The 12,349-nt window shown below is 34.5% G+C and overlaps 2 protein-coding genes across 2 annotated transcripts; both read right to left on the reverse strand.

Moving 5' to 3' along the window:
* Positions 1-1,198: 1,198 nt before the first annotated feature.
* Positions 1,199-4,930, reverse strand: LOC117684423 (cerebellar degeneration-related protein 2-like). Its single transcript, XM_034456578.2, has 4 exons — positions 4,716-4,930; positions 3,076-3,188; positions 2,318-2,466; positions 1,199-2,221 (listed from the first exon to the last, which is right to left on the reverse strand). Exons 1-4 carry the CDS (start codon positions 4,771-4,773, stop codon positions 1,207-1,209), a joined length of 1,335 nt encoding a protein of 444 aa, XP_034312469.2. The 5' UTR covers positions 4,774-4,930; the 3' UTR covers positions 1,199-1,206.
* A 1,732-nt stretch (positions 4,931-6,662) lies between these two features.
* LOC105339176 (voltage-dependent anion-selective channel protein 2-like) lies at positions 6,663-11,895 on the reverse strand. The gene is given in 9 exon segments (NM_001305296.1): positions 6,663-6,966; positions 7,459-7,516; positions 7,780-7,927; positions 8,098-8,214; positions 8,341-8,451; positions 8,678-8,798; positions 8,918-9,049; positions 9,993-10,061; positions 11,871-11,895. Coding segments are annotated over 8 exon segments (843 nt in total). The 5' UTR covers positions 10,057-10,061; positions 11,871-11,895; the 3' UTR covers positions 6,663-6,874.
* Between the last annotated feature and the right edge of the window lie 454 nt (positions 11,896-12,349).

Consider the following 12,349-nt stretch of genomic DNA (forward strand, 5'->3'; position numbering starts at 1 on the left):
AAGGGTTTTCGAGGGGAGCGGAGTGGACCAAAAACCCTTGGCTAGCGAAGATGCATTGGATGCCATCCTCTCGAAATTGTTGCTATATTGTTACAGTTTCAATTTCATCTCAAATTTCACCTCGACGATGATATCAAGAATACTAGTAAGATATAAAAAATATTTTAACATCCAACGAAGGTGTCATAAGTTTTTTTTGGAAAGTGCAGTGGATTGTGCATGCTACACCAATATAAGGTCGATAACTCAAACTCCATTTTCCCATCGGCAAACTCGAATTGAATGTAATCGATAGAATATTTAAAAGTGAGGATATACCGATACACAATGTGCTCGGTGCAAAATCAATACGACCCCCCGGAATTAATTTGGAAAATATGAAAAAATATGTCATTAACATACTGATGAATGACAACTAATCAATTACATCTTTATTATACAGTACAAAAACAACAGATAAATTGATTGTATTCGACAGGAAATGCAAAATTTCCAATCCTTAACAGTATAAATGAATACCCGAAGAATACAACAATATCACTTGTACGAGTATATATTTCAACAAAAAAGCAGTAAAAAAAAAGACATAACAAAACACACTGGAACACCACTGTGATTTCCGCGATAAATAAATAAAAATATCGAGATGCACGCGCTCTCATAAACAAACAAAACACTAATGCTGTGAACTGTACAAGAATAAATAGCAGGCATCTACATATATGCTGCACTCGTTTTTATGGCAGTTTAATAGATGTCTAATCACAATTAACTGCAGAATTGTAGCTTTTCAGGAAATTCGGATTGACAGACCACTAACCCGCGTTTCCCATTGAGCTATATAGTTCTACAGCTAATCACGGATCTACATTGAATAGTTTGATAAACATTTTGTCTAATGCTATTAATTGTATACCATACACAGTTTTTGCACTAATTTACAATATCATTTCAAACTAATATATAATATAACTTTTTGATACGACAGGAACTAACATTATATAATATCAATGCTGTAAAGTGTAAACGACTTTAGAAACGAAAACAAAATTGACTGATTTTTTTTTACCTTCGGGATCTAATTGAATACTGTTAGACGACTTAGGAAACAAAAATATTTTTTTCAAATCTTCGGATTATAATTCAATATTGCAGTTATTAATACACAGAATGACTAGAATTTATGACTTTTAAAAAATAATATAGCTACTTGAGCGGTTTATATTCTGCGGAATGCGGACTTGTCGGGGGCTGCTCAGAAGACTCGTCGATACGGGTCTGTTTTAGCGTGGCGAAGATGTCTCGGAACAGGGATTTGTAATGAGGCAGGTTGGTTTCTTGTTCGGCAGACGTGGCCGCCTCGGCAGTAGACGTGGATTTCTGCATCTTTAGCAATGTCTGAACCTCTTTGTGAGACACGGCTAACTGTCTATGGAGAGCTTCGTCGAAAGTCTCGCTCTCGTGAAAACTTCCGGGTCGCCTGCTGCTCTTGTTCTGAAGGTCCTCGTACTTCTTGAACAATTTCTTGTATTGGGTCTCCAGTTCATCAAGAATAGAAACACTGCTGGTATCATTATCTTCCACCGGAGACACTTCTTGTATATCGGGGACTATTTTGTTCAAAGATTCTGTACTTCCATAAACGCTCCCTCCACTTTCCAGACGAACCAGTTTTCCCGCGCCAACTTGCGGATCGTCTGGTTCTATCTCCTTTTCGATTGCAGTTTTCAGTTCAACTAGATCACTGGAACACTTTTTGCAGTATTTACCGAGATTCAACTTTTGACGTTGGATCTCGAACTTTAAATAACCGTTTTCTTTTACATCGTCCTCCAAAGATCTAACTTTCTTTTCCAGTCCGGCATTTTCTTCCCACAATAAAGATACTTCCGTCTCCAAGTCTTCCTTTTTCCTTTTATCAATTAGCGCCTGCGCTTTGAGCTGCTTGACAGCCTCTTGGAGATTTTTGATTTCCTGTTCGTAAGGGTTCAGAGGTAGTTTCTTGAACTGATTGTTATAGGTCCAGTGACAGTCCTCGTTCATGATATCCTTCAAATAAGGATCTCGCTCCTTCTCGCGGAGACTCGCGAGACTCACAGCTCGTCTGCTATCCTGCTTCTGTTGTTTCTGTTTCAAACGCTTCTCCTCGGCCTTCATATCTTCAACCTTTTTTTCCAAATTGTCACACTTTTCCTCCAACTGCAAAACGGTAGTCATCAATCTGAAAATGATACAAAACAAGGGTTGTATGACATATATACATTACACTTCAGGAATCGTGCACCTGGTATACTACATTGCCCCTCTGTATACTGACTTTTCTATCCGCTGCTTGTCTGTTTTGGCATCAATATGCAGCCTCTGGTTTGTCTTCTCCAGGTCCTGCGACGTCCTGTCCAACTCCTCGTAAATACGCATGCGTGATTCACTACTGTCCCTGACAGTCTCCAGTTGCCGCGTGATATACTGCATTATACGAGAAAAATACATACAAATTTTGTGAGTTGGTTTCATAGAAAGAATCATGGATAGAAGGATGCAACCTTTTAGTTTATTTTTAATTATGCATAGCCTACTGGTATTTTTTCTTGTTTACGTAACCAAAGAGTAAAACTTTCATTCTGAAAACTCGGGTACTATTTTACTAAATTTTAAGTAAAAGAAATTTTTGTAGAATTCCAATTTTCCGTAACTTGGACCAAAAGGAAGTATAATCCTTATTAGCCTTCTACACATCAGAATAGTTTTGTTGTCTTGTTGCGTGGTCTTGTAACTAATTAACGTTCACTCCAAGACAATTACCTGGATTACATACAATCATAAACATGCACGACTCCATTAACTTAGTAATGAGAAGTTGCTTATAACATTCTTCAAGTTCATGGTAACCGCGTCATGATAATAATAATCTTTCATAATGGTTCCTAACTATTGAATGGACCACCCAATAACATACCACAAGATATTAAGGCCAATAAGCAATATACACGTAGATGTACCTCAATAACCCAATAATTAACATACCACAGGGTACATATTATTAAGGCCAAAATCAAGTAAGCAATATAGTTGTACCTCAATTTCCAGGTTTTGTTCATTGTTAATTTGTTGGAGATGGATGATTTGCGCCTCTAATTCGCGGTTCCTCTCAAGAAGGGCTTTTCCAAGCTCTGCAGCCAGTTGTAGATCTGTAGTAGAAATAGATACTCCGTTTACGCTTTTAATTTGCCAACACGTTGACTATTCTTATTCTTCTAATTATCAAGAGCGAACTGCCCTATATAAGCCTAATATACATGCATGTAGAAAAAAAGCTGTCATGTTCTTAAAGTCCCAATGTGGGGTACTCAAGGGTGATTTTTATTTCAAGATCATCAATAATCAAACTTCAAAAAAAAAAATATCATATTTCAAATCAATTATGAAAGACATTCACAAAATGGCGTTAGACTCCCGGGAAATTTTTGACTGATACATGCAATATACCGTACATATTGTATAGTGAAATTATTATACCTCTCCCTTTCATGTCGATTTACATGGCACGAAATAGTAGTATTATACAAGTGAAAGGCAGATTCGGTACCCACCGCCCAACATTAATAAATCATTCGTATGAACACGAGGACCATTTTGAAAAAAAAGTTGTTTCTACCGTATTTCAAAATGTATTACTATATCATGAGCGTGTGTATTACAGCATAATTCTATTCTATTAAAAAAAAATAATAAATAAGACACACATTCAACTATTCTACTGAATTCAATTCAAGTGTTTAGAAAAATTGTTTTTTTTTCCTGCATGAAATACTAGTCAACTTTTAAAGAATCATGAAAGGAATGTGCATGTAAAGGCCTGCATTCCTTCCAACTATTTCATTGTGCACTGTGGGAAAATGACACCATTCATTCATAATGCAGCCATTGTAACGGCGTGCACACACTGAATTTCAAAAAATTATTAAAATTTAGTTCTTGTCAGAATTTCATCGATTCTATTAACAATTAATACTATCGTCTGTATATTATACAAAAAAGTTATTGCTCCACACAGCAGTAAAACTTTCCAGACCCGACTGGGTACTTACGTAACTATAGTAACTACTGACCGGTTATTTGTTAATAATCTGTCTGGGGTGATGTTCTTAATTACGTATATATTACAGAAAATTGTGATTCTGAGTTACACATGACTTACAACTTAGTACCAGAAGTATTCAACTACTACAGACATCAATTACGTATGCAAAAACATGTCATCACTTAATTTTCTATATGCACAATATAGCTTCTTGATCGACCTGACCAGCAGATGCAGCAATATGTAAATGTATACGTCTGCTAGTCATGAAGATTGAAGAACTACATCTGTTTTACTTAAAATACTAATATTTTGAGCATATCTCGACCCGCCGGAAACAGTTTGGCGATTTTTTCGGCCCCGTCTTGAATGATTCTGGTTGCTACTGATGGATGGAGCATGATTCATACAATCGATTTTTCCAAATTATCCATACCGCAGCCACGTTCTGCGAAACTGATCAATAATTTCTGATAAAGTTAACCGATTTAATTCCCTGCACTATCCGTATCATTGATAGTGAACTATATTGTTAAAAAAATAGTTGATAACACGTGCGTGTTCTGTGTATGTTTTGATTATCATAAGTTAGCTTTTATCAATCACCTATGCGTTCTATAGTAGCCTCACCTACCATTTTGATACCAGTCCTCCTCCTGTTGGTCATCTTGAACCTCCGAATCGTCTTCCATCGTTTAATATCGCCTATCTTCTGTTTACATACGGCATGACATTTTACCCCCTTTGTAAGGCCTCACTCTAAAATGTGTGCTATGCACAATCCTTGCTGTACGTCAATATACGTGGCGAAACATCAGTCTGACATTGTATGAACATATCACATGACTCGTCACGTGACCAAGGGGATGAGTAGAACATTTTGAATAATTAATGTATGGGTGGATCCAGCGAGGAAAAGGGACGACCCATTCCTTGCAATGCTACAAAATAGACTGCTATGAAATTTTTAATCAAACCATTGTCGGACCTGTCAGCTTTTTTTTTTAATTAAAAAAAATCACACGTTGACCAATTTTTTTATGAAAACATCCGAAAACCTAAATTATGCATGTTCTTCATAGATAAACCAGAAGGCCACACGTGCATTTGATAATGAAAAATTCCTGCAAGATAACTTATTACTCTATTCTGAATTTAGTATTTGCTTCTAGTGATGACAATAATTGCCGATTTATTTGTACTCGTTGGTAATGATTTTTAAAATCACCCGGGTATAAATATTTGGAATAGAATTGCAATAATTTCTTTATTTTGTTTTACCTATAATACCTATGGTTTCGGAAGTAATTACATTCTAAGAAGTAATCTATATCATTAATATATAAGTAATATCTTTTTCATTTAATTAATGCTGAATCATACAGTGAGCAAAAAGACTCGATGAGAATGAAAGATCTCTTTTTAGGCGGACAAAAACTCTCAGGGTTGTCCAAAACGGTTTTTTCCCCTTCTTACTTAGTGTAAATAAATATTATAATGAAGGAAGAATCCATCCTATGCTGTATCATTTATATATGAAACGTAGGCTTCTTGTTACGATTTTTTAATTTCATATCAATGGTAATTATTTTCTCTTTCCCCGATTCCGCCGTCACCAATTTTGCTCATCTTTATTCTCAGTCTCGACTCTCGAGTTTTTGCCTTTTTATAAAGATCTGAGAGTTGAACACATTTAATTAAAACGTTGGTGACGGCGGGGCCAGAAGATGCAAGAAAACGTAAAAAAAAAAATGGAACTCTTATCAGAAAAAGATATTCATGATATCCCAGTAACTGCAAGATTGTCCAATCATGCATAAGAATCCATTGTGTTACAGAAAAAGAAGGCATTCAATTCTGAACATTCTTGATATCCTACTTTGTGTAATACCCTAGTACCGAGTATGTTCCATATAAACCGTCTGCATACCTACTTCTTCGCAGATAAATGAGAAAACTTCATCAATTACAGAAGATTTAATGAGAGGTTTACAAACACAAGATATAACGTAATTAAATGGAATTAGGCTACTTTTTATTGTACTATAGTACACCATAGGGCTAAAACATGCGTATTTCTGTGGATTCTAGAAATCCAGAATCCTGGACACCCAAAGAACATAAATAATATAATCTACACCAAGTTCAAGTCACATAATTTACATCTGGTGTCCTCTTTTGATATTTACATGGTTATGAACTTCATAACATGGGCGGAACTTCGAATGGTGGATTTAATAGTCAAGAGAATTCACTAGCTGATAAAATGAAAACCACTTCTATTCATTTGAAGTGTAGACATACTTTACAATACAGCTGATAGTCAGTCACTGGTAAATTATCACAACATAAATAGATTATAGTCCGATTATACTACTTTATTAAAGACTACTTGTAATAGAGCCCAGAAAACTCCAGTTCTCAACCTGACCTAGAGGTCTTTTCCACATGACAATCTTGCAACACAGACAAGACAAAACAGAAAAAAAATCTCCAACGAAATCCCACCATCTTATAACCCTCTAGATTAATCTTCCAGGAAGAAATCAAAGCGTAAGAGAAACACAACCAAAAACATTAGTAAGACATCAAATCAGATTTACTTCTCCTTTTTTTTTAAAAAGTATTTTGACAAACACATAAGCTCGACCATTTAGAATATTTCTGCAAGATCGTATTTTGTACATGATGAATGAAAAATAAACAGCACTCCTAGATCTGATGAAATTCACTCTCCCCACTGAATGTCTGGGTTACATCTTACAAGTCAACAAAAGTCACTCGAGTCGGTGCTCAGGCCTCGAAGTCCAGACCGAGACCCAGCTGGTGTCCACCGGCGTTGAAGTTCTTGCCGTCCACAAGGGCGGACAGAGTAAGCTTCACTCCTGTGTCGAAAGAAAAAAAAATTCACAATAATGTGAAACATGGTACATTTTCATGGATAGTTATAACTTTGGAAAAAAAATTGTATATATTTTTTAAAATTACAAAGTTTAATTTTGTAATTAATTTTAATGGAGATATTGCACAAATAATCAGTAAGATTTGTTACACAGCTTGATAGAGTTGCATGCCCAAGGCAACTGTGTAACAGCCTCTTATTCTTGATTGAATGATTTAAATTTTGTCGGGGTAGAATTGCTGGAACCTTATGTCAAAAGCCTAGTTACACAGTGATTGGTCCAATGATTATTCAATCAAGATCATTAGATGTACAATTCATTAGACTCTTGCTGGCAAACACACTTTATCATGGGCATATAAATGGAAATCCATAGACAGTAGAGTGAAATCCTGCAACAATATTCCTAAATAGAGGGAGGATAGTTTCTATCTGACATCATTATGTTTTGTCCCACCCTGTGTAACGTACGTACCATCTCTAAGTTTAGTTGTATATCCTAATCCTACTCGACTGTTGCTGTCTACCTTGGCCTGTTTGAAATAAAGTCACAATGATCAAAACAATATATACGGCAACTCGAATAAAATCTGTATATTGTGTATATATTAATATAAATAACTATCTGTATATTCTTCAATAACAGAATAATTCCTCAGATCTCAATACATTAATTTTAAATCTTGTTTTAACTTGTATTCTTATTGCATCATAAAATTAACATCTGACATAATCTTCCATATTTGCATTGGTTTTATACATAATTACACGAAACTTGACTGTTTGAATGACTTACAGAGACTGATGAATCACTGTCGATCTTGTACTTGGTGCCCAGTTCCAAGGCGGTGCTCTTGGCTGAGGACCAAGAGAGCTTCACTCCTCCTTCAAGATCTTTCCTAATCTTGTGGTAGATGGAGCCACAGTACTCTGCTCCGTCATTGCTTTAAAACAAAAAATTAGAATAAAATTAAAAATTCCTAGATTGTCATCCATTTACAGATACATATGACTATTAGTCTAGGACTATTACCGATGCATGTACAATTTTTATGGAGCAATAAATGACATTCATTACACAAAACGGTGGTCTTGAGATTTCTGTTATACTCACACATTGGTGTGAATGGTAAAGTCGCTGGCTTCATAACCTACTGCAAAGTTATTCTTTGTCAGCTTGGATTTGGAAGTGTCAAAGGACATCTGATAACCTCCGAGCCAGCCCTTGTAGCTATATAAAGGAAAAAGAGTTTGGTTTGTATTTATTATCATTTTAAATAATTTGCTTTTTATTCTTTAATATGGCATAGGCATTATGAATAAACTAGGAAACTGAAATTGTGGTAGTTTTAATTACCCTAAGACAGCAGCTGCGTTGATGGTTGGTCCAGCAAACACAAAGTCAACATCACAACCAAGATTCAAGTAATCCATCTTGTAGCTGGTTTTGATTTTTCCACTCTTGGTTCTTTAAGTAAATAACATAATGATATGAACATGCTTCAGCTTTGTTACAAGAGATGGACAGTGGTATAAATTATCCAATGCACCAACTTAAATGAGATATCTATTCAGTTGTTGCAATATTGAAGGTGTATCTCATTTGACTTTTGGTATTTTTTTTCTTTCTAAATTTCACTTTCATATTGATGCATAAATGGACTTCTAAGCATAGCAATGTTCCATATCTTTACCCAGTTTGGGGAGCGAAGGATGTGTTGAATTCCAGTTTCAATCCTTTCACGAGCTGATCCTCAATGGCAATTTCTGTAAACAGCACATTGCTGGTATTCCATTTCTCCTTGAATGTAAGACCTAAGTAAGACACAACAACAAAACATCAAGCAAAAGTAAGACTAAAACTATCAAAATGAAAATCATAGATAAAACATGATATCAATAAATTTCAACACTGTTGAAATTCAGTTACGTACCTAAGTCGGAATATTTGTATTTGGTTTCTAAGCTTCCACTGATGATTCCTTTGTCACTGTGACTGCCTGTTGTAGTAAATTCTACCCCACTGTCTGTCTTGGTTTTTGCCTCCAGCTTCCACTCTCCATAGTCTGAAAACAGTCATCATCACAATTATTCTTTTAGCGCTGTGTACTAAACTTACACAAAAACAGAGGTTTCAGGGCTCGACATTAATGCTTGTCCGCTTGTCCGGTACCAGTTAAAAAAATATACGGACAAGTGAATATTGCTTGCCACTTGTCCGACTGGACAAGTGCATTTTTATGTAAAGAAGTCTCCAACATTTTAAAAAGTAAAGAAAGTTTTGTGATAAGTTTATCTGTAGTCCCGTTATAAGTTTATCGATTAGTTATTTTGAATTTGATCGCGACTTCAAATTGTAATGCAATTGAGTTACTCTTGATCGGGATTGAAGTTCACTAATTACAAACAACTTTCAATATTGATCTGTAAATATGTGGATCTTAGTTCTTACACAGTACCAAACACACATGTTATCAAAAAGAAAGGAAGAATAGGTAGCAAAGATAAACTTAAAAGGATTATGGAAAGAAATGTAATTTATATTAGGTTTCATTCATCATTGATAGACTATGATGACTTTTTATGTTTAGTTTAAAAAACAGATGAGAAATCAATTTAAGAGTTACATGTATTTTGAAATTTAAAATGTCTTGTAATTTGCCATGACAAAGCTACAGCTGACAAATCATGTTTTATGTTATATGGAACCAATACATTTAGGAAAGACACTTTAAGTTTCCATTTAAGAAGTCAGGTTATTAATTATGGCAAGAATAATAGATAAATGACTTTATTTTAGTAATACAGAACTGTAGTTTTCAAGTTGACAATATTTGATCTTTAATACTGAAAATTTTTGGGACAAGTGAAGTTGAAGTTCGGACAAGTAAATATCTTGGTCACTTGTCCGAATGGACAAGTAAGAAAAAAAGTTAATGTAGAGCCCTGGGTTTCTTCATTTCAATTTTGTCAGAAATTTTCATCGATGAAAAATACATCATTACGTACTGTATCCCTTGCTGAAGATATCTTTTGCTGCCTTTCCAAGATCACCATATGTTGGGGGAGCCATCACGTCTAAAATGTATAAAATAATATAATCATAAATGACGTGAGAATTACTTATTTTACAGAAATGAGGTTTTAGCAGTATTTGAAGTACCTCACAGGTATTTAGTGATGTCTTTGTATGAGAGAAAGAATCTTGTGTTCAAAACGGTTACTAGTAAACTGTAAATATGTAAATAAATGATAAGTAAATTGATGGATTCTTCAACTATTCATTTTATCTTGTTTGTTTTCTTGTATTGGTATCTTTTATTGGCACTATTTAAAAACAAAAATTTTCGTGCCAACTTCCCTTGATTTTAAGTTGGAAACATTTGGTATTAGCATACATTTGGACATGGTGACCTACATGTAGCTATTTAACCTTTGACCTGAAAATCTATTGCAGTTATTAATCTGCCATGGTTGACTTTTTGTATGAGTCAACTGATGTCCCAAATATTGTTTAAACAAAAGCTGACATGCTGCTGAGTAAAAAATTTGGGTTTTAATGCCTATGGTCATCTGACCTAAAAAATTTGACTTATTTGAATGAACTTAATTTTGTGATATTGACTTTTGTGTTTTCACTTGACAAGTTATGTACCATATTGACCATTTAAAAGAAAATCACATTTAACTGAAGGTTAAACTATAGTCTGTCCCAAGATATTTTTGCCGCATATTTTCTTAAATTATTCAATATTTATAAATACTTCTTGGTTCAGACGATGTTCATTCAATAGTATGAAAAAATCCCAAGATTTCCCCTTTGAAACGCCCCCTCTAGCTTGTCGGGTATCAGTACACGGCTAAAAATAAAAAGTCTACGAGGTTTTTCCATTGCCAAGGAAATGAAGACGCCCGGATGATAACGTCGAAAAATTGCGCGAGGTGTCCCGAGTATTTCCGAATGGAGAAAAGATGTCAACATTCCCCATTATAAATCTCCGTAGGAAATCGGTTTTCGTTCCTGTGAATTTTTACGAGGGAAAAATGATAATGTGTGAATGAAGTTATCTTGGGAATTTTCCCTTTCATCGATTTTAATTGCAAGTCACAGGTATGTGTATTTTTATTAAAAACCGTTCAAATATGCAGCATAAATATCTAGGGACAGACTATAATGATTTTGAAAGAATTAATGAATAGATCTAGCAATCCTTAATGCGTTTCCTATATGCAAATTCAAATGCGGCATATGCCATGACATCATCTTGTATTTACTTCTCATTCCTCAGTTATACCGTTTTGTAATATAAGAACACAAAGAATCAAGCACAAATCATAAAAGTGAAAGTACAACCAGGGAATTTCCACAACATGTGCTTGCCAAGAAAATGCTGTACAGTAACGTTGCGTCTCGAGACTTGATTGAAAGAGCAGGCCGATTGAAGAAATGATTTGAGAACTCTGTTAACTCTTTCTCCAATAAATGAAACAATAATTTTACATCAGAATATTAATTAACATATATCCTTGATAAGACAAGGATAAGGTGGGTCGGCATCCTGATCAAGATTAAGCAACTAGCAAGACTGTATTTCAAGCATTAAAAATTAGACCAGTCGAAGGAGTTTACAAAATAATTATTATATTAAAACATTACTGTGTCTCTGTTGACATTTCTTACAAAAACAAGTATATGTATTCCTACTTTGCATTTCGGTAGGACACAGGGTCAATACTAAATGACATGCATTCAATATATTTTAAGTCAAATTATCAAGTATTTTACTGTATTTTATAGTTATAGAAAGTGTCTATCTGAAACAGGGCACTAAACAATGAATCGTGATCTATCAACAGCGCTTCAGCAAATACCTTCTTTGTACTTACAAGTCTGTCAAGTGAGATGCAACCGTTCTTGATCGGGAACACACGCTGAAGGTCACAATCTTCTTTTCCGGTAGTCTCGCAGAATATCCGTAATCATACATATTATTCTTATAAAATAACTTCACCCCGATTTTGATATCATGTAAAATTAAAGAAAAGTATCTGTATTGAATAAATACTATATAGTACTCATAGATTTTTTTTCAATGACAAATATTCAGCCCGTAAATATATGATCTATCTAATTACCGCAATGAAGAGAGACCTTAATTTCCAGAAGAAAGCCGAGACGTGGATAGTACATATAGATAATTGCTACAAATAAAATAATAAATTTATATAAAATTTAGCTAGGTGAAGGTTGAACATACGTTTAAATATGAATTTAAAATTCAAAATAGTTCGTAAGCGATTGAAATGAGAAAAAACTATTATAACAACTTGAGGATACATATGTAAAAATAATGTACCGAAATTTT

Source organism: Magallana gigas, chromosome 7 (genome assembly GCF_963853765.1).
Source record: "Magallana gigas chromosome 7, xbMagGiga1.1, whole genome shotgun sequence".
Taxonomy (NCBI): Eukaryota; Metazoa; Mollusca; class Bivalvia; order Ostreida; family Ostreidae; genus Magallana; species Magallana gigas.

Bases quoted from the DNA above. Each gene is read 5' to 3' on its own strand.
- LOC117684423 (XM_034456578.2), bottom strand. From the start codon at position 4,773: ATGGAAGACGATTCGGAGGTTCAAGATGACCAACAGGAGGAGGACTGG. The intron at 3,189-4,715 runs GTAGGTGAGGCT...TTTCTACTACAG, and splicing joins GGAGGACTGGTATCAAAATG to ATCTACAACTGGCTGCAGAG. The intron at 2,222-2,317 runs GTCAGTATACAG...TATCATTTTCAG, and splicing joins GACAAGCAGCGGATAGAAAA to ATTGATGACTACCGTTTTGC.